Genomic DNA, 20783 nt, shown 5'->3' with positions numbered 1-20783 from the left:
AAGATCTATTTTAAAGATTCATTGTATTATCTAATAATGGGCATCTACTATGAAGGAGCATCAGTTATTTAGAAATAAAACTGACTTTGGGTATAATGGACAAGAAAGAATATATGATAATTCACATGCAGCCACAACTTCCATGATATTCCTTTTTAAGAGTATGCCTAGTCCTCTAGTCCCTTGGTTTAGACTCAAATTTAGTGATAACAGTAAGGCACAAGCAATGGCAGTACTCAATAGGTCACAAGAAGCACTTCAGCTTCTGAAGACTCTTGGATGACTTAGATCTGGGACAAGCCAGCTGCCATATCATGAAGACAGCTTAGGAATTGACCCAATAAAGAAGAATTGAGGCTTTGTTTCACCACCATGAGATGAGCCATTTTAAATAGATCATCTGTCATGACCTAAGTCTAAATTTGAGTGCAGACCCAATTGACACTTGGATGTCACTCTATAAGAGGTTCCTAAATCAATAATACACATAACTAAGTCTTTCAAATTCATTAGGACATGTAGCAGAAAGTTTTCTTGCATATACCACTGAGTTTGAGGGTTATTTGTTATATCAAAATAGATAATTAATAACAAGAATTTAATTGAAGTGAGTGTAGGTCTCTTTCAGTTTTTACATTTTTACTTTAACTTCTGTCTGCATCTTACCCTACCAGCTAGATTCTGGGCCTCTAGGAAGGTCTAAGAATAGGCGTCATGGGCTGCCAAGATGTATGATGGAGTAAGAAAAATTTTTTCATTAATCTTCTTTTAAATATAACTCATATAATACATTTGTAACTGAATATAACTCCGTCCTCAAATTTGTACAAAAATTAATCTAGAAAGATCATAGACTTAAATGTGACATGTAGAATTATAAAATCCTTAGAAGAAAATATAGAAGTAAAATTTCATGAGCTAGAGGTAAACAGCCTTCTAAGAAATAATATTTAATAAAAGCAACCAAAGGGAAAAATCCTATTGTATTAATATTTAGAACCTGTGGTGCAGTAAATACCATCAAGACAGTGCAAAGAGAACTCAGATGGTGGAGACCATCTATCTTCACCATATCTGACTAAGTATTTGAACAGGTACATTAAAAACAACAGCAACAACAAAACAAAAACAAACAAAACAAAAAAATCTCTTCAGGGGGCTGGAAAGATGGTTCAGAGGTTAACTTAGGACCTTCCAGAGGTCCTGAGTTCAATTCCCAGCAACCACATGGTGGCTCACAACCATCTGTAATGGGATCTGATGCCCTCTTCTGGTGTGTCAGAGGACAGCTATAGTGTACTCATACATAAAATAAATCAACAAATCTTTAAAAAAGACTCCTTTTCAATATAAGAAAGTCTTAAAATGGAAAATGTGAGCAGACATATCTACAAAGAAAATGTGCAGACGCACAGTACAAAACTGTGAGAATGAGACTCACTGAGATTCAGACCCTAGTTAAGATCAGAAATAAGTCAACGATTCTGCAAGCTGTTCTGTTGCAATGTATGGTTCTATCCCCTCCGCGCTGACAGAGCNGCCTTCCCTGCCATACTCTAACACAGAGATGCAGCTCATCCTTTGGAGATTTTCTACTGAAACAAGGCCTTGCTAGGTTACTCACACTGGCCTCAAACCTGTGACCCTCCTGCCTCATTCTCCCAAGCAGCTGAGCTTACAGGCATGTTTCATCTAACATTTTAGAAAACAACCATAAGCATACACACACCAATATGTTTCAGATGAAATAAATAAGAAGCAGGGCAGGAAAACAAAGCCATAATTGTGGATAATAAAACCTCTAAGATGATAAGGATACTCATGGGATGAACATATCTAAAACATTTCCAGTTTTGTTTCTGAGTGAACGTAATGGGAAAGAAAGTATTAGGTTTTCTAAAGGCATATGCAGGCACTACAGTAAGTTCTAATAAGTAAACCTAAAGTGTGATGTGTCAGCAGGAAGTGGAGTAAACAAAGCACATGCATAACTTTTGCTGACAGAGACAACTTCTTTCCTTGGCAAGATTTCTACCTTAAGCTAGAACACATTCATTCTGAAGATACACAATCAATATTCAGTGTACATAGAAGGTTAACCTGAGGAGCAATTTAGTAGCAATTCCTACTCATGAAAATAGGAGTCATTTATCAATACACAGAGGGATAATACAATTTTTAAACCTCAGTAGATATGTTGTTCAAACTTTTATATGTTATAAAAAAAGCTAATCATTAATGACCAGCTAAATTTGTGGCACTTGTAACTAATGTAGTTGTGTTCAACTCTAAGTTTGAATCAGGTTGCTGGGGAGACAGCTCAGGTGATCTAATGATTGTCTTGCAAGAATGAAGACCAGAGATTCCCAGATCCATGTCAAAAAGCCAGACAATGCAACCTCACAGAGACTTGATGTGCCAGGGTGGGGAGATACCCAGGGGGAAGGGGGATTGTGGGATGGGGTGACTGGAAGGGTGACAGTGAGGGTGATGTAAAGTGAATAAGCAAAAAATAAATTAGCCGGGCGGCGCATGCCTTTAATCTTAGCACTGGGGAGGCAGAGGCAGGTGGATTTCTTAGTTTGAGGCCAGCCTGGTCTACAAAGTGAGTTCCAGGACAGCCAGGGTTATACAGAGAAACCCTGTCTCGGAAAGAAAAAAAAAAAAGCCAGACAATGAACAGCTCAGGAATGGAGTGCTTAATATAAAATTAACAACCTGAGTTTGGAGCCTCAGGAAAAACTGGTCATGGTGGAGTGTGCCTATGGCCCCAGTGCTGTATAAGAGTGGTCACAGGCTGATGCTATGGGTTCCTTGGCCAGCCATTCTAGCTGAAACTTCAATTCCAGGTTCAAAGAGAGAGCATATTTCACAAAAGAAGCAGAGAAGCAACTGAGGCAAACATTTTACTGTTGTCCTGATCTCCACACACCTGTACACACTCAGATATCACTCACACCAATACATCATTTTAAATTTAAAAAGCTTGGTGCAGCGTTATGTGTTTGTAGTTCCAGCACTGAGAACGTGGAGACAGATGAATCCTTGAATACTTGGCAAGTTCTAGGCCATTGAGGAACTCTGTCTCAACAACAACAAAAACAACAACAGCAAGAAGAAGACAGTGCTAAAGAATAATACCTTGTCTGAAACAAAAGTCAAACCAAAATAAAAGNCATTAGGAATCATTCTCAGTCCCAAGATCTGACAAGCTTTTATTTTTTATTTTTTGATCTATTTAACTTATTTATTGGGTGTGTATAATGAACCTATCTTTTCATAATGAAATACATGTAAATATTTATAGTTTTGTTTATAAAATGTCAATAAAATATTCAGTTTTCATATGAATTTGCTTTCAGAATTCTCATAAGATTGCTTTTAATGAGTGAAGATATGTCTATCATGAGCTATATGATATGAACTTTTAAAACATATTTAGTTTATTCTAACATTTTCAAAAATTCAACCATCTCCATATACAAAACAATGTGCTTTTGATAAAAAGAAATGTGGCATACTAAAACAAAGCCATGACTCTGAATAGTTAAGAAAACATCTATAAACGGATAGAAACTTTCATGGACTAAAGGTTGGAAAGAATGGAATGCTGGGAAGATGGCTCAGCAGTTAGAGCACTTGCTGCCCTTGAAGAGGACCTAAGCTCTGGGCCAACACACCCATCAGGCTGCTCACACCTGCTGTAGCTCTAGAACTGCCACAGTCTGACCTGCACTGGTGTCCACAGGCATGTGCATACACTTACTTATAAATACAAAAATGAATCTTAAAGGAAATGCAGATGTAGTTTTATTTAGTGGAGGCTGGAGGAATACACCCATTTGCTGATGCTCATACATGTGTATGCATGTGCGAGGAGGCCAGAAAATAACCTTGGGACCTGAAAATGTGCAGGCCAGGATGCTTTCTCATTCAGCAACTCTCTTGCACATTGGAATTATAGATATGAATTTGCCACTAGGTCCAGCTTCCACAGTGAGCTAACCACAAAATTCATCATACATTAGAACACAAACAGGAATGCTACTTTTTAACCTAACATGTAGTACACATTTCAGTTCTTAGGTATTCTCCTCCATATTTTAAGGTTACTTGAGTCAGTGTTTCTCAAGTGAATTGTGACTAAGGGCTAGGTTTTCTCCCAGTTTATTACCTACAGATATAATTATGTAGTTAGTCAGTGTAACACAGTGAAATTGCCATAAAGATTTGTAAGTATTTACTTCCATCCTTGTATTTATCTCATCATAGTCTATTAACACAGTATGTCCCTACATGGATTAAACCATACACAAACATAATACTTCCCATATTGTATCAAGAAAACCTATGACTGCCTCTTCCCAAGAAAGAGTTTGCCACACAGAAACAAAACAAAACAAAACAAAACAAAACAACCAAACCCACTACACCAAATATTTAATACAAGAGTCAGGCTTGGTAGAAATTCCTTTAATTCCAGAAAGTGGATCTCTGTGAGTTCAAGGCCATCCTGGTCTACATAGTGAGTTCTAGGTCAGACAAGTCTACAGGAGNAACACCCTGTCAAACAAAGTACAAATACCCACCCCCCAAATTAATAAAAGGACATTTTATAGAAATCTAGAGCATAAAATGCAACAAAAATAGAGCTTCAGAACATATATTAGTCGAGAGATTCTCAGCACAAGATTAAAGTCCTTACCAGATGAATGGCTTGACCTAAGCACTTAGTTTTCTCAAGTCTGGGTTTCCTCATCTATAAAAAGAGATAAAACCTAGTTCAAAGCTCATCAAAACCAAGTAATATATTTAAGCTATCAGAATGTTTATGACAGAAAATGCTAAAGCATTCCCTTTATTGCTCCCATCACTCCCTATTAAATCAACATAGTACNAGGAAACATGCTAATCGCTGGTAAAGGCATTCTAATTAGTCTTGGTTGTGGTCCTGAATTGTTAATGACAAAGTATAAAACTCAGTCTTATCATGAATGGTTTTGTGAACACAAAAAATGAAGCTCTTTAAAATGTGCTTGCCTATGACTTTATTAGTCACTGTCTTTTGAGTTTCATATCAATGGATACGAACAATGGCCTGGTGGAAACATTCAAGAAAGAAAAAAATACATATGTAGTTTTTTCTTTTCTTCCCTGTCCCCCCTTTTTGGTGGAGGGTAGGGTGGGGTGGGGATGGGGTACAGTGTCCTGGGAATTGAACCTAGTCTCTCTCATGCTAACATGCACCCTGTCACTATGCTATACCATCAGTCCTCTATGGACCTCAACTACAGCTAAGTCTGGGGTGCCAGAGGTATGGAGTGTCACTCAGGAGGCCGAGGCAGAGGACGGCTTGAATCTAGAAGTTTTGCAGGGAAGCAAAACAACATTATCAAAAATAAAAAAATAAGCACAATCAAAGTAAGATGTAATTAATTGAAAAGAGAGGAAGCAGCAGCATGGGGAATGCTTTCAGCTCCCCTGGTCTAACAAACCCACACCAAGCTTGCCCNATAGCCACATTCCCTGCTTTCCCTGCTGGGAACTAAAGACCTTCCGACTAAAGGTCTGCCTCTGCTGTGGTCTAGGTCTCACTCCCTTTTCTATGCTCAGAGTCCTCAGTATTCCATTCCCCTTCAATACAAACTTTTCCTACAAAGAAAAAATTTCTATGCAGCCCTGTGTGTGAAGTCAAAACTCATCACCTTCCCTGGACTTCCTTCCACAGGCCCTCTGGCTGGCATCCAGTTTCTCTGTTCTCCTCTCTCACAGCAAAAGTTTATGAAAGGTCTTTCCACATTCAATATTTCATTTCCTTATTCTCTATTTACAATTTAGACCNCTCAAAAGCATCTTATGGTACAGTCCTTCCAGATCCACATAGCTGTCAGCAAGTCAAGAGCCACTCTTCTAGCCGATCATCTTACTCTAATAAGGCCATGCTTTGTTTCTGGCTTNCTGGACTNCACTCAGGGTGTGCTCCTATGTGTTGGCCACTCAGTATTGTCACTGGTTATGCCTACCGCACTTCGGGGCAGGCCCCATGGCTAACAACACCACCCTGCCCCACCCCTTTTTGTGTTTTTGTTTTTGTCTGGTTATTGAGAGAGACAGACAAATAAGAGGGCAAGCTAGCACTTGAGTGAAGAGGAGTGCTAGCAAGCACAATGACCATGAAGTTGGGTGGCTAAGGTGATGGATAGACTCTGGGAAGTGTTGGGAAAGGGAAAAGGATATGATCAAAATATATTGTATAAAACAATTTTAAGAGAAAAGGAAAAATCCTATTTTTCAGACTATTACTATTTGCTAGTATTGAAATGTTTTCTTTCTTTGTATATATACTATTTATATATGAAGAAATGACAACATTTTTAGATGACAAGGAAAGACAAACTGAGAATATTAAAATAGTATACTCATAAAAATGTAAATTATCTACATGGACCAAATATGATCATGTCTATGCATGTAAATGATTGGATAAAATGTTATACAGGAATGTTTATCTTACATCTACATATTAGTCCACTAAAGGGAGTAGGAGAATATGTGGAGAAAAGTTTTGCACAAGCTCTAGGAAGCAAGCAGAACTGTTAATAGCACCACTGCTCCCCAACCCCCAGCTATACACACAGGTATTTTGGCAACCAGGAGATCTGCTTTTGGAACAGTTTTAGCAATGTGCACAAATGTGCCTATCTTTCAGAGTGAACTTCTACCCATGGATCCTACATGTCTTACATTTAAATTACAGCAGATTCCTGTGTTTTCATTATATTCCAAGAGCCAATTACGTTTGTAAGTAAAAAGCAGAGCACACGACTCCCTCAGGAAGTCCAGGAAGGTAAATCTGATAATCCACGTGAAGCACTGTAGTTTTCTTAGTGTGTAAGAAATGCCCTCGTTATAAATTAGACATTTAATTCCAGAAAAGTAAAACACAAGTTCACAGTCTCCATTACAAGTCCTTTTTAATAATGGGAACCACATATTTAATCTTATCATTTGTACTTCTCTCCCTGCAAGGAAAGTCTCAGCTACTACTCAGCAGTCAAGGCTTCCTCCCTTCACTCTTGTTATCCTTTCCAACTGTGCCTCTGCTTCTTTTGTCACCTGAAGCTTTACTATTAGATGACACTCACACTGTGCCTCTGAATGGTACCTTACAAGTCAGATCCTGACTTGGCTCATTCTTTGATTATCTTTTTCAATAGTAGAAACATGGTTTAAATTATACTATAGTATTTTGAATGCACATATGCTTTGTTCTCTAAAGGCCTGTCATCTTTTAAAGCTGTAAAGCAAACTAAAATTTACTATATCATTAACTGAGTGTCTATTTAATTAGCAATAAGTACACGAAGTTGTAGAGTCGTCTTTGACTTTCATCTTGCAAGNCTAAAACTCCCTATATCCACTAACAATCTCCATTTCCTCTCCCTGCCCTGTTTTTGGCACCCACCATTTGGTTTCTGTTTATATAAATTTGACTGTTACAGCTACTTCCCATAAGCAAAACCACAGAACGCTGGTCTTTTCACTATACTAGGTCTGTCTCATTTAGCACAATGTCCTCAACACTTATGCACACTGTGGCATGTGTCAAACTTTCCTTTTTAAGGCTGAGGAATATTCTATTACATGGCCCATATTGTCTATTTTATCAGTTATCTGTAAATGCACATTTAGGCTGTTTCCACCTCTCCTAAATGGTGCTACCACAAACACTGGCATGCAAGCATTTCTCTATGACTCTACCTTCAGTTTCTACCTATGGATTTGTTTTTTATGTGTGTGGTATGCGTGTGTGCGCAGGTGCATATAATCATATGTGCATATATGAAGGTCAGAGACTGGTAGGCTTCAATTGAACCCCAAGCTCACCTATACACTAATCTGGCTAGCGAGACAGTTCTGAAGGAATCCTTCTCTACCTACCAAGAAGAATTACAGGCAGCCCACCAAGCATTTTGTGGGTTCTGGAGAACCAAGCTGCAGTTCTTATGCTTGTGTGGCAAGTGCTTTATCTCCCCAGTGTTTAATGCTTTGGGGAACTATCATTCTATTTTCCATTTGGCTATGCCATTTTATGTTCCTTGTCCACTGCACACAAGGTTCGAATTTTTCTATAGCTGTACTAACACTACTTTCTGTGTAGTGTTTTGTTTTGGAATCAGCTGCCCTAAGGGGTGAGAGGAGAATTTCTGCAGCTTTCGCCTGCATTGTAACACTGAGCTTCTTTTCATGTTTATTGGACACTGAGAACTTTGGAGCGATATCTTTTCACAGGCTTGTGCCATCTTTTAATTAGGGTGTGTGTGGCTGAATGTAGCTCTTTCTGTATGCTGGATTGATACTCTCTCCTGTTCCGGGGCTGCCTTCTCACTGTTGTACTGCCTGTGCTTCTGATGTGTTATCTGAGACTCATGGCTTTTCTCTGCTTTCTTTCTGTGATGAGTTTTTATTGTCTGATGTCTTACATTTAGGTCTTTAATTAATTAATTTTGGAGTATATGAAGTTCAAGTTTAATTTTTCTGCAAGTTGTCGATGTAGTTTCTCTCAATCAACTTGTAGAAGAGCTTGTCCTTCACATGCTGGGTGGTCCTGGCATTTTCATGAAACAATATTTGACTATATATTTATATTCTGAGATTTATATTATGATATTCCATTTTATTCCATGGTCCCTATGTCTTTATGCTACTACCACACTGTTTTGAGTACATGAATATATTAATTTGTATGAATATGATACCTCTTAAAAATAACAGAAAAATAAAGTTGATTATCTTCTTTGGACAGATAGAAATTGGAATTATGGGAAGGCTGCAAAGAGTTTTCACTATATACTTTTAAAATTACAAGAAGTGTTTCCTATTTATTACAATGTTTTAAAAGAATTGAACAAAGAATGACCAAATAATGTCCCTAAAGAACATCAATTGGAGGCTGAGGATCCAGCGCAATGCCTAGCACATGGAAGGCTCTGGCTTGATGACTGTGTGCTTTCCTAAGAGAAAGGCAGATGGGGAAGGCGGTATGTGTGAAGTAGAGTAAGATTTGTATCTTAAATGCTGCTTGTGAACTTAGTTAGTTACACCTCTGCCCAGGGCTGGAAAATATGGCAGCTCCTACCTGGATGTTTCTTGGATCACTCACTCTGGAGTTACTGTCTTTGTCAAAGGATTAATCAGGCAACACTGTAGAACAGTCATTCTCAACCTGTGAGCTGAGACCCTTTGGGGGTGTTCAATGACTAATGGCCGCCTAAGACCATTGGAAAACACAAATATTTATATTAATTCATACAGTAGCAAAGTTACAGTAATGAAATAGCAATAAAAGTAATCTGCTCTGGCTGAGGGTCCCCACCCACGAGGGACTGTATAAAGAGGGGTTCGGAAGCAGCAGCGGGAAGGTGAGAAGCACTTAGGGAGTAGCTTTCCTCAACATCGAGAAAACAAAAACAAACAGGAGTTGGAGAGGTGGCTCAGAGGTTAAGAGCTCTGACTTCTCTTCCAGAGGTCCTGAGTTCAATTCCTAGCAACCACATGGTGGCTCACAACCATTTGTAATGGAATCAGGTACCCTCTTCTGGTGTGTCTGAAGAAAGCAACAGTGAACCCATAAAATAAATAAATAAATCTTAAAAAAAAACAAATGAACAAACTAACCCTTGTTAGTCCTGTGAGCAAACTACCTTATAAGTGGAACCACCAACCTAAATTAAACCTTCAGATGTTTGTAGCTCTGACTAACTGGCAACTGCAATACCACAAGGGCTGGAGGTGGGGGCAGTACTTCATAGCCAAGGCCCTCTATCATTTTTAGAAAAAAAAAAAAAATCAATGAATCAAACAAACAAATGAAAACAAAACAAAAAACATTGAATTGTGATAGACAGTATTTTAAGTCAGTATGACTTGAGATGACTTAGATAATGGTTAAATTTCACTGTGAGCTCGCGGGATTTGGAATCACATAAAAGACACAAGTCATGCCTCGCCTGTGTGAGAATTTACAAACGGTTCTGCTGAGGGGAGGGGACGAACCACCATGCCAGTGACATCATATCCTGGAGTGAGGTCCTATACTTGACTAAAAAGCAAAGGTTGAGGAAAGCAGCTGAACAGCAGTATTCACGTCTGCTTCCTACCTGTGGACACAATGTGACCAGCTGCCTCACTTGACATCTTCCTTCCCACAAGGCAACATGAACCCTTCCTCCCTTAACTTCCCTCTCATCAGGTATTTGGTCATAGCAGTAAGAAAGGTAACCAATTCAATCTGACATGCAGCAATGCATAACTAGAAGAATTTATTCACAATATTTTTCTTTTTTTTTAAGGTATATGTTCTGCTGAATGTAGCCCAGTCCCACAACTGCAAGCCTTGCCTGTCTACTACAAACGATGGTTAGTACTTTTCCCAACTCACTAGGGAAAGTTCTAAACATACTTTTCCAAAAAAGATACATTTTAGTTGTTCCTGGCTTTGAGGCACTCTGTAGGCATGATAACAGCACAACACAAGCAGATGACTGTAAAATGTTTTGTTTCCTAGTAACACCCTAAGACAGAGCTCGACAGATCTAATATGAATCCCCAGTCACTTCTAGGCTCTAGTACTCAGCAAGTCATAAAAATAAGTGCATGATCACTGAAATGAAAGGGGGAGGGTATAGATTCTGAATTCTAAAACACATAGTATAGTGGTTATCAGATCACATTAAACTAACTGCATCAAGTTATAGAATCAGGTAGGCCTGGAGAAGGCACTTTGAGGACTCTGATGCCATACACTAATTATGATGCTAGAACCCCATTCAGGCTCAAAGTTGAGTTTCCAATTGATGATGCCATTGTCCACAATAAGGAAGTCACTGAAATATGAATGCCAAAACGATAGAGTAACTTTAAAGCAAGTATTATGTGCTTTGTTATGTTCTTAAGAAAATACAGAAAAAAAAAAAAACTATAAAAAGCCCACATGGTAAGCTATTTGTTAGAATGTATAGAAAAGCCACTGTGCCAGTTCTGTCTTTTGAAAAAGTACAATTGGTCATCTGGGATGGGATCTGTGGCATACAAACTATTTTAGAAAATTTATCTGGAAATTTTATAAAAGTAGCATATTGAAAAGGTTTTAAACAGCTGATATCTTTCTTTTCCAACATTACAGAACACAACTGAAAACAATGAAAATGTAGGCTATGTTTCTTCTTGATTCAAAGCACTAAGACTTCTGTCCATTTATAGTCATTGTGATTGTCAACTGTCATTCATTGATAGCTCATCTGTGGCAGAGACAAACAATGAAGAAAGCACTTCTCAGGGGTCCAGTCTTTCTAAGGACACAGATTAAACAGCTCATTTCTAAATCCAGTGTGAGGCTGCACCCCCAACCTCAAACTAACAGCAATCCAATATCCAGCTGAGAGAGTAGCAAATCACTGTGAGTACATCACCATGAGGGGTTTTGGTTTTTGTTTGTTTTGAAAATAGGAACCCTAATCTAACTAAATGGTAAGCGGTAAACTCTTTACCCCTGAACACAAAACAACTTCTGGCTCAAAATCTAGATACATGTTTATAAATTTTCACAGCCACCTGAGACACAAAAATGTCCACGTGAAAGAACAGAGGATCTATTTTCTTGCCAGTTCCTATGAATGAATGTCCTTCCAAAAGACAGGAGCAAACTTATTATACTAGAGGAAAAGGGGTAAAAATGACGGAAGCATTTCTCATTAAACAGAGGAAAATGAAATATGAAAAACTGGCCATATAAACTCGAGTGGTAAGAGAGGAATCGAGGAGGACCGAGCTGTGCGTTGAGCCCATCGCCTTATTTATTTACTCTCTTAGACTCCGCCCTCAGGAAGCTCCTTCTGAAAGCACATATGAAAGTTATTTTAAAAAAGTGTATATTTTATCCCTCTAGATCACTTGCTTAACAGAAGGATCTTGCTTCTAGGATTTAGGTTTTCTTCCTTCTGGAAGGTTTAGTTTAAAGATGACTTATCGTACTAAAAATGCAGTTCAAGCTTTTTATTATAAATGTGATACTAGTAACACTAAGACAGTTTTGAAAATATAGTTCTCTATCAGTGTTTGCCCATTTTGGGGTTTTGTTTTGTTTTGTTTCCAGACAATGTTTCTCTGTGTAATAGCCCTGGCTGTCTTGGAACTCATTTTGTAGACCAGGCTGGCCTCCAACTCACAGATCTGCCTGCCTCTGCCTCCCAAGTACTGGGAGGACTAAAGGTGTTCACCACCATGGCCCAGTTTTNGAATTGTATTTTAAAAGCATGCTTTAACATTTTGAATTTTCCATAAAGTCATCCCCCAAGNTCCTCACAAATAAGACTTCAAAAGAAGTTCAAATTTTTTGATTAACTAAATACTTATGGAACCTAACTTTGGTCCATCAACCACCAGACAGATGACTTCATGGCCTGGGGAGGGTAAGAGTGAATTAGGTTGAGGAAGGTATCTCTGCTCATTCCCTTCCAATCCTTCCAACTACCAAGAAGAAAGTCTTATTTTGGTGCCAGGATGGCATCAAGAATGACACTGAAATTCTGGCAATTCCCCCTTTTAAACAAAGAACGTTCAGTCTGAAGGCTTATACAGGGAACATGCATTTCTAGCTAGAAGCTTTCAGCAGGACTACTTTATTTTTTACCTATGTCTGCCTTCTGTTTATAACACGAGCTATCAACTGTTAACTAAAGTGTATTTCAAGTCTTTTTGTAAAAATATAATTATAATATGTAAATATATTATATAGGAAACTATTTGTATATATGGCCAAAGGGAAACATATTTTTAATGCTGCATTAAATCATCTATTTGATCGACAAGATACTTGTGATGTTCATGTATTCATCTATTTAGCCATCATGAAGGATGAAAGTTTTTTTTTTTTTTTAAGTACAGGCAAGCAAAAGAAGAAATAACTGAAAATGAAGTCATTCATGAAAGAGGTGTTATACAGGTAGAACCTGAAAGACAGAATTCAGACAAGCATAAAAGAAGAGAACTCTAANCAAGGGAAACAGAACAATATACCTCTGACTGGTAGCAGGTTGGATACATGGGTTGTAGAATTGTTAAATTTTTCCTTAANAAATTTGATAGTATCTTTGATCTGTAAATATAAAGTCTCTGATGTGCAAGGCTTACTTGGCTTATAACACAGGTAATAACACCAAGGAAAGAGAGAAATCACAGTTTAGGAACATGTGAATCAAAACAGTATTTTCCTACAATAAACTGCCAATAAAAACTTCTAGCTAGCAAACAAAACATTAGCTTTACATATCTACTAAATAGTTTTATTTCAGAGGTCAAATTTACCGTATTGAAAGCTTATCTATTAGAATTAAATATTCTAAGCATGATATGGTGGTGCACACAGTGCTCTAGAGGAATAGGCAGTCAGATCTCTGAGTTCAAGGTCATCCTGGATTATGGAATGAGTTCCAGGACAGCCAGGACTATACAGAGAAGCCCTGTTTTGAAAAAACAAATAAAATTAAATATTCTAATCCCAACTCCCTCAAACTAAGGTGTTCATTAGTAGCACTTATCCAAAGTAATAAAGGAGACAGAATATCTTCAAGATTGAAGAATATTAGTGATAACTTCCAAAAGGCTTGGTCCCAAGCTACTGCTGCCATTTGCAGGGAGTGAGGACGAGTGGGTGTGTGTTTGAGAACTTCAAGGAGTGAAGCTAAGAGAATGTAGGTTGGACTTGAGGAAGGGTATGGCAGGGATGGGCTGAATCTTGCCAAATTCCCCTCTCTCTTGGCCACCATGAGGTAAATAGCTTCTGCCAGCCTTTTTACCTGACCAGAGGCTGAGAAGCAAGAGAGCAAAAGACAGGGACAGCAACTGCAACCCAAAAGTATTTTCTCCCTCAGTTATTTTCTGAAGGTGACAAAAAGCCCAGCATAATACTTATCAGAATTTAGCCAAGGGATTTAATTTTCAACATTTAGATACTGTTTCCAAACAGTCAGAAATAATAGNATCAGACTTTTTTGACCTTTAGTATTTTTCAGTTATCCCAGATTTGAAAATCATTAAGCACTGAATCCANTTTATATCACTTTCATATGTCACTGTTTTGAGATGCCTAACTAACTAGAAGGAGAAATCAGTCAGTGAAAGGAAGGCCACTATCAACACGTCTTTATTTGTTGGAACTTTAAAGGGCCTTTCTACAAACATTCAATAATAACCACAAAAATCAAACCAAAACATGAAGAAAAGCATCAAGAGGCTGGAAAAAAGATACTATTGTTATAAATGAAAGAATAAACTAGGACCAATAGTGATACATGCATCCTTAAAAGTAACTTTTTTATACTGAGGATCCTTAAACATCTTTTGTTATACCAAAGAGGTCTCACTAGATCTTCATGCCCCAGAGACCTTAGACAGCAACAAGGGGCCAATTCGTGGCTTTTTCCGCTTAGAAGCAGACATACTTCTAGTACAGTAATTCTGAAATTGGTATCATGTGTTATTTTATTCTAGGAGACTTTAACAGTACTGGAATGAAAGCCAGGGCCTCAGGTATGCTTGGTAAGCATTCTACCATATACTTGCATTAGAAACTGGGCTCTCAGCCGGGCGTGGTGGCGCATGTTTTTAGTCCCAGCACTCGGGAGGCAAAGGCAGGCGGATTTCCGAGTTTGAGGCCAGCCTGGTCTACAAAGTGAGTTCCAGGACAGCCAGAGCTATACAGAGAAGCCCTGTCTTGAGGAAAACAAAAAACAGTCAGACAGACAGACAGAAGGAAACTGGGCTAAATTAAATTTAAAATTTGGGAAATGCTATTTAAACCTTCCTTTGGAAATTNTATGCATGCAAGCATAGCATGAAGTCTTTGAGGAGCTGCCTTCACAAGCAAATCAAAGTTAAACTTGGGGGAAGGAGGTGTGGCTTGGTGGTAGAGTGTTTGCCTTGTATTGGAAATACCCCAGGTTTGATCTCCAGTACTGAAAACAAAAGTTAAGGTTGGTTAAATCTAGTGTGTTGCCACATGATTTGACATGGAACACTGTTTAAGGGAAGTAAACTATTGCTTTAGTACAGTCTTGATGGGAAATAGCAATTTGGAAAATCATGAGGTCTTCAAATTCCTGAGGCTGTTCATGTGCCAGGCCCTAGGTCTCACTCCTTCCCAGCACCCCAAATAAAAAAGTTCACAGTGGGAGCACAGGCTTGTGGTAGAATCTTACTAAGCATGCACGAGGCCCTGGTTCCCAATCACAGTACCACTAAAACAAAACTAGACACCACAATACAGACAGTAACTGAGGGGTAGAGAGATCACACCCAGTTAGCAGCAAAAACAGAGCTTGAACCTTAGCTCTCAAGCCCCAGGCTACAGTTGTTTCTACTATTGGAATTACAAAGTAGGGCTCTTCACAACAGATGCGAAAGCAATTAANTTAAATTTAACCTTTGGGTCATGGTGTCACATTTTTGGTCTGTGTTTCCTTCAGTTTTTAAAAATTCTTTATTAAAAATTGGGTCCCCAAAAGGGGACCCCTTTTAGCAGTTCTGAGGAATGACAAAGTTTAACTAGAAGTAACCATTACAACAAGNCATTCAGACGACCTGGGCTATAATTTCTGTCAGCTCAACGAACCAAGGGGTTGATAATCCTGTGACTTAGCACATAGGGTAGCACATAGCGACGCCATGCTAACACGAATACAACCTGCTTGTGGACGTTGTACATCGTGGTGCGCACTAGGCTCCGCACCACGATGTACAACGTCCACAAGCAGTGCTGGGACTGCAGATATACGCCATCCTCTTTGGATTAAACCTATTTAGAAATGCTTCCAGTTTGTTCAATGTCAGATAATTATGACTATGAAATTATGAAATGGAACATCAATAAACAGGATTTCAGTCCTGGCTAGTTTTATGTCAACTTGACACAAGATAGAGTCTTCTGAAAGGAGGGAACCTCAATTGAGAAAATGCTTCCATAAGACCCAACTGTAACTCGTTTTTTAAAATAGTGATTGACCTAGGAGGGCCTAGCCTATGATGGGTGGTGCTATCCCTGGGTGGTGATCCTAGGTTCTATGGGGAAGCACTGCTTGTGGACGTTGTACATCGTGGTGCGGAGCCTAGTGCGCACCACGATGTACAACGTCCAGCAATCCTGCCTCAGCCTCCTAAATGCTGGGACTGCAGATATACGCCATCCTCTTTGGATTAAACCTATTTAGAAATGTTTCCAGTTTGTTCAATGTCAGATAATTATGACTATGAAATTATGAAATGGAACATCAATAAACAGGATTTCAGTCCTGGCTAGTTTTATGTCAACTTGACACAAGATAGAGTCTTCTGAAAGGAGGGAACCTCAGTTGAGAAAATGTTTCCATAAGACCCAACTGTAACTCGTTTTTTAAAATAGTGATTGACCTAGGAGGGCCTAGCCTATGATGGGTGGTGCTATCCCTGGGTTGGTGATCCTAGGTTCTATGGGGAAGCAGGTTCAGTAAAACCATGGGAGCAAGCCAGTAAACTCACCCTCCCATAGCTTCTGCATCAGCTCCCACTCTAGGTTTCTGCCCTGTTTGGGTTCCTGTCCTGACATCCCTCAATGATGAACAGTGGTATAGAAGTGTAAGCTGAATACACCCTTTCCTCCCCAAATGCCTTTGGTGATGTTGCTTCATCAGAACAAAAGTAACCTTAACTAAGACAATTTCCATTATACAAGCTATGTTTTAAATAACAGCTTTCCATTCTTAAAAGGTGTCCAACTGAAATTCTATGGCCTGATATATTTGTTTATACCACACTAGATCTTTTACTGTATCAAACTTTCAAAATGTATCTTGTAGGAGCAATTAAGTTGACTTCTTTTATTTCTGTAGTATAGTGGGAATGTATATCAGAAATTACTCATTTTCTTTTAGCTTCTCAAAAGTTACATGAATGGTTAGTCAAGATACAAGTCCACCAGTCTTTTAGAGCTTACACTTGTTTTTGCAACTGTTTCAGTCTTGGAAGTACCATATCTAACGCGAAATGTAATGGCCAATCAATCTTGGGTATTTTTGGATGCATCATACGGAAGCTAATAAACTGTTCTAGTTCAAATAAAGGAGACTCCGATAAAGTGGGCTTTGGGGCAGGTATTTCAGCTCTGGACNTATGGGAAGTACCACCTGTACAGCCTCTGCTCCATTATCTACCTCATCCTACTCAAGCTATCCAGAGAAGAGCTTCTCCTGGCCCAAATCTGAGCTTNCTGTTCATTTCAGGGACAGAAATGCTCGTAGTCAAGCCCATCCAACATCCTTCCAGTGGAGGCCAGCTCTGCTCTCTGGGTCGCAACTGTCCTACAATGCGGCCATTGGGGCAAGGTCGGCGCCTCGGCAGTACGCTCTCTGCCCGGAAGGTGGCGCTCTAGCCGACAGCCGGCCGCCACCGGATCCCTCCGCGCTGCCTTGGCCTGGGAGCCAGCCGCCTGCTACGGCCGCACGTGCTCCCACCCTGTCCGGGTTCTGGTAACGGTGGGCTCNGTCCCGCGTGGGTCCCTGAGTCGGCCATGGCGGTGGCTGCGGCGGAAACGCGCGTGTTCCTGGAAGTGCGGAGACGGCTGCAGAGCGCGCTGCTAATNCTGGGGTAAGGGAGGGAGCACCGGTGNGCGGCCCGGAAGCTGGTGCGCGTGTGCGTGGCACAGGAGCGCGGATGCGCGGGACCGAGGGAGCGAGCGCGCCGGGCAGTAGGCGCGTGCGCGGGACAATGTGCGCGTGCGCGGGGCGAGATGGTTTGCCCTGGCGAGCATTTTAGCCGCTGAACCATCTCCCCAGCCTGTCTGCGAACTTTAAATTTCATATTTACTACACAAACAAGAAACTTTTAGGGGGTAAAATGCTCCTTTTTGCTTATGGTCAGCAATTTTAATGGTTTGTGATCTCTTCATGGGTTTTGCCTAGTTCTTAGTGACAAATGTATCAAATAGATGTGAAAATGTATTACAGAGCAGCACAGTTGTATTTTTTTTTTTCCCCTTAGCTTCTCCCTTTTTCCTAAAATCTGACAAGTAGCTAAAGTGGCAGTTTTGCATGCGGCCTGAGGACTGAACTCAAACCCTACCTTTCTCACATGGGCAGAATTACCCGAATTTCTTCGGTTTTAAGATTGGGATTGAGTCTAGGCTCAGTACAATTCATTTGTGTAGCTTGTACAGATCATGAGTACTCCCCAGTATGGGCATGAAGGGTGGGGAGGAGTGAGATCAATATCCACAATTTCTGTCCACTGTGTTTGGTAATTAAGAATACATATATTACCAAATACAGCTGCCTAATCCCTCGTACCAAACAAACTGTGAGAAACCTACTTTGCTAGACTGCCTGTTTGTCTCTCTGATCTTTTGACTGTTGACTTCTAACACAACTCAGTCCCTTATCCTAGTAAGAACCATGGTCTGGTCCCATTCAACCAATCTACACAATTTCCCTGTTTCTCGAACTGTGTTGACATGTGTATTAGTCAGGGTCCTCTAGAGTAACAGAATTGATTGAATGAATCTCTCTATAAATAGGGGATTTATTAGGACGACTTACAGCTTGCAGTCCAGCCAGACCAACAGTGGCTATGAATGAATGGTGAGTCCAAAAATCCAGTGTTTGCTCAGTCCATGAGGCTGTGTGTCTCAGCTGGTCTTCAGTGCACTTCCTAATGACAGTGAGAGGGAGGGCAAGCAAGCAAAGAGCTTCTTTCTTCCATGTCCTCTTCCCGCAGAAGTTGTGGCTTATATTTGAGGTGGCTCTTCCCAGCTCAAAAGATCCGGATAAAGGAAGGTCTTCCTACCTCAAAGGTAGGAAGTGAGTCTTCCTACTTCCAATTAAGTAAAAAAAAAAAAAAAATCCCTCACCATGTGCCCTCCATGTTGGGGTTTTAATTAATTCCTGACATATGTCAAGCTGACATAGCCAACTGATGTTTTGAAATTGATGTTTCAATCTGCCTTTCCCAACATGTTTTTGTTGTTGTTTTGTAAGACAGGGTCTAACAATGTATTCATGGCTGGCGTGGGTTACTATGTAACCAGTCTGACCTTGAACTCATAGATCTGCCTGCTTGCAGGTGCTTTCACAGGGCTGGGAACCTCCAACAAAGGCTTTGNGATTCATGTTTCATCTCTGTGGTAGCTTAAATGAGTGTTTCTTTCCCGTTTCTTACCAAGTAGTTTCCCATTGTCTGAGTGTCTCACAAACCATGTTCTTATTTTTCTATTGCCGGATGTTTTTATTATTATTATTATTATTATTATTATTTCCAGAAGGTGTTCATTATGAGCCAGTAGCATTACTTTGCTTTTTAAGATGTGTGTGTGTGTTGGAGCTAGGCAAATACATTTGCCACTAAGCCACACCCCCAGACTTGTTTAATGTCTTTTTATGACATATATACCCTTGGCTAATACTTAAGGGTAGAATTACGGTAATATAGGATAGATGTGTGCATCACTTTGTGCGGAACTGTCAAACAGTTCTCTAAGGTGGCCAGTCTGGAGTTGAGCCATTCTGATAGGAATATGGAGGTATCTCATGGTAATTTTAATTTCCTTGGTGGCATACAATGTTGAGAANTTTTTCACCTACTTTTTAGTAATCCAAGGGTGTTCTTTTGTAAAGTATCTTATGGTTTCTAGCTAATAAAAACAGGTTAGTCTTGTTGCTAAGTTGAAACAGTGCTTTACAATCTAAAGCCCTGTGAGTTTGTGGATGTTTTCCGGCATCTGTGGCAGATGTTTTCATTTTACTAATGCAGGTTGAGTGTGCCTTATGGGAAAGGGTCTGGGTGGGCCTCAAGTGTTTCATATTTTGGACTTTTCTGGAGATTGCAGTTTTTGCATAGATTTTACTTGTTGAGCATCCCTAATCTGGAAATCCTAAGTGCTTTGGATCTGTATCTTTTTTGTTCCAGGGCATTTTTGCTTCTCAACCTAGGGACACTCAGTGAGTTCTGTCTTTTGATGAGCAAAAATTTTAATCTTAATAAAATCCAGTGTCTCAATTTGTTTTAAACAGCCTTATTTGGTGCATTAAATCTTCGCCTATCTCAACTTTGTGACCCCACCCTCCACCCCATATACCCCCCTAGGATTCTTTCAGCTGTGTCTTTATTTAGAGATGGGTCTTGCTGTTCTAACCAGGCTCCTGGGCTTAAGGAACCATGTGCTTACCTTAGCCTCCCAAGCCTCTGGGACCGACTGCATGGCTGACACTGGGCTCAGCTTTTCTGCATTTGTTTTCTAGGAGACTTACCACTTTTGTTTCTGTCTCTGGCACATTGGATTAATTTTTGTGTTCATAGTAAAATAGGAGTCAAAGTTTATTTTATTATATATGGATATCTAGTTGGTTGGTGGTCTTTAATTACGACCATAATTTTTCTTATTGAATAGCTCAGCATCTGTATCACAAATCAGTTCCCTACACTGTTTTTGTGAACATTGTTTTCTGCCTTGATCCTTTAAACCCGTGTCTTTATAAGTGTTTTTTCCCCCATGTAGCATACACATGAGGGTTTTTTTTTTTTGTCAAATAAAATTTGACAATCTATGTATTTACTAGAATTTTTACTCCTTTTATTTATTGATATATTTATTTATTGAGTTTGGATCCTCATCTTTAGTTAATTAATTATTTAGTTTTGGGTTTTTGAGACAGGGTTTCTCTGTGTAGTCCTGGCCATCCTGGAACTTGCCCTACAGTCTA

At 39.6% G+C, this 20783-nt stretch overlaps 2 protein-coding genes across 2 annotated transcripts in view; one reads left to right on the top strand and one right to left on the bottom strand.

The window, feature by feature from the left end:
• Dop1a (DOP1 leucine zipper like protein A) overlaps positions 1-4761 on the bottom strand; it is a 72207-nt gene extending 67446 nt beyond the window's left edge. Inside the window, exon 1 of the mRNA XM_021171895.2 lies at positions 4706-4761. The gene's annotated coding sequence lies outside the window, so the exon portion shown is untranslated. The remainder of the gene's footprint in view (positions 1-4705) is intronic.
• Positions 4762-17486: 12725 nt separating this feature from the next.
• Ube3d (ubiquitin protein ligase E3D) overlaps positions 17487-20783 on the top strand; it is a 150578-nt gene continuing 147281 nt past the window's right edge. The window contains exon 1 of the mRNA XM_021172683.2: positions 17487-17676. Within this exon, the coding sequence (XP_021028342.1) occupies positions 17600-17676 (77 nt within the window). The 5' untranslated portion in view covers positions 17487-17599. The remainder of the gene's footprint in view (positions 17677-20783) is intronic.

This window comes from Mus caroli, chromosome 9 (assembly GCF_900094665.2).
Source record: "Mus caroli chromosome 9, CAROLI_EIJ_v1.1, whole genome shotgun sequence".
In the NCBI taxonomy this organism is placed as follows: Eukaryota; Metazoa; Chordata; class Mammalia; order Rodentia; family Muridae; genus Mus; species Mus caroli.
This window is presented reverse-complemented; position numbering and strand designations above follow the sequence as displayed.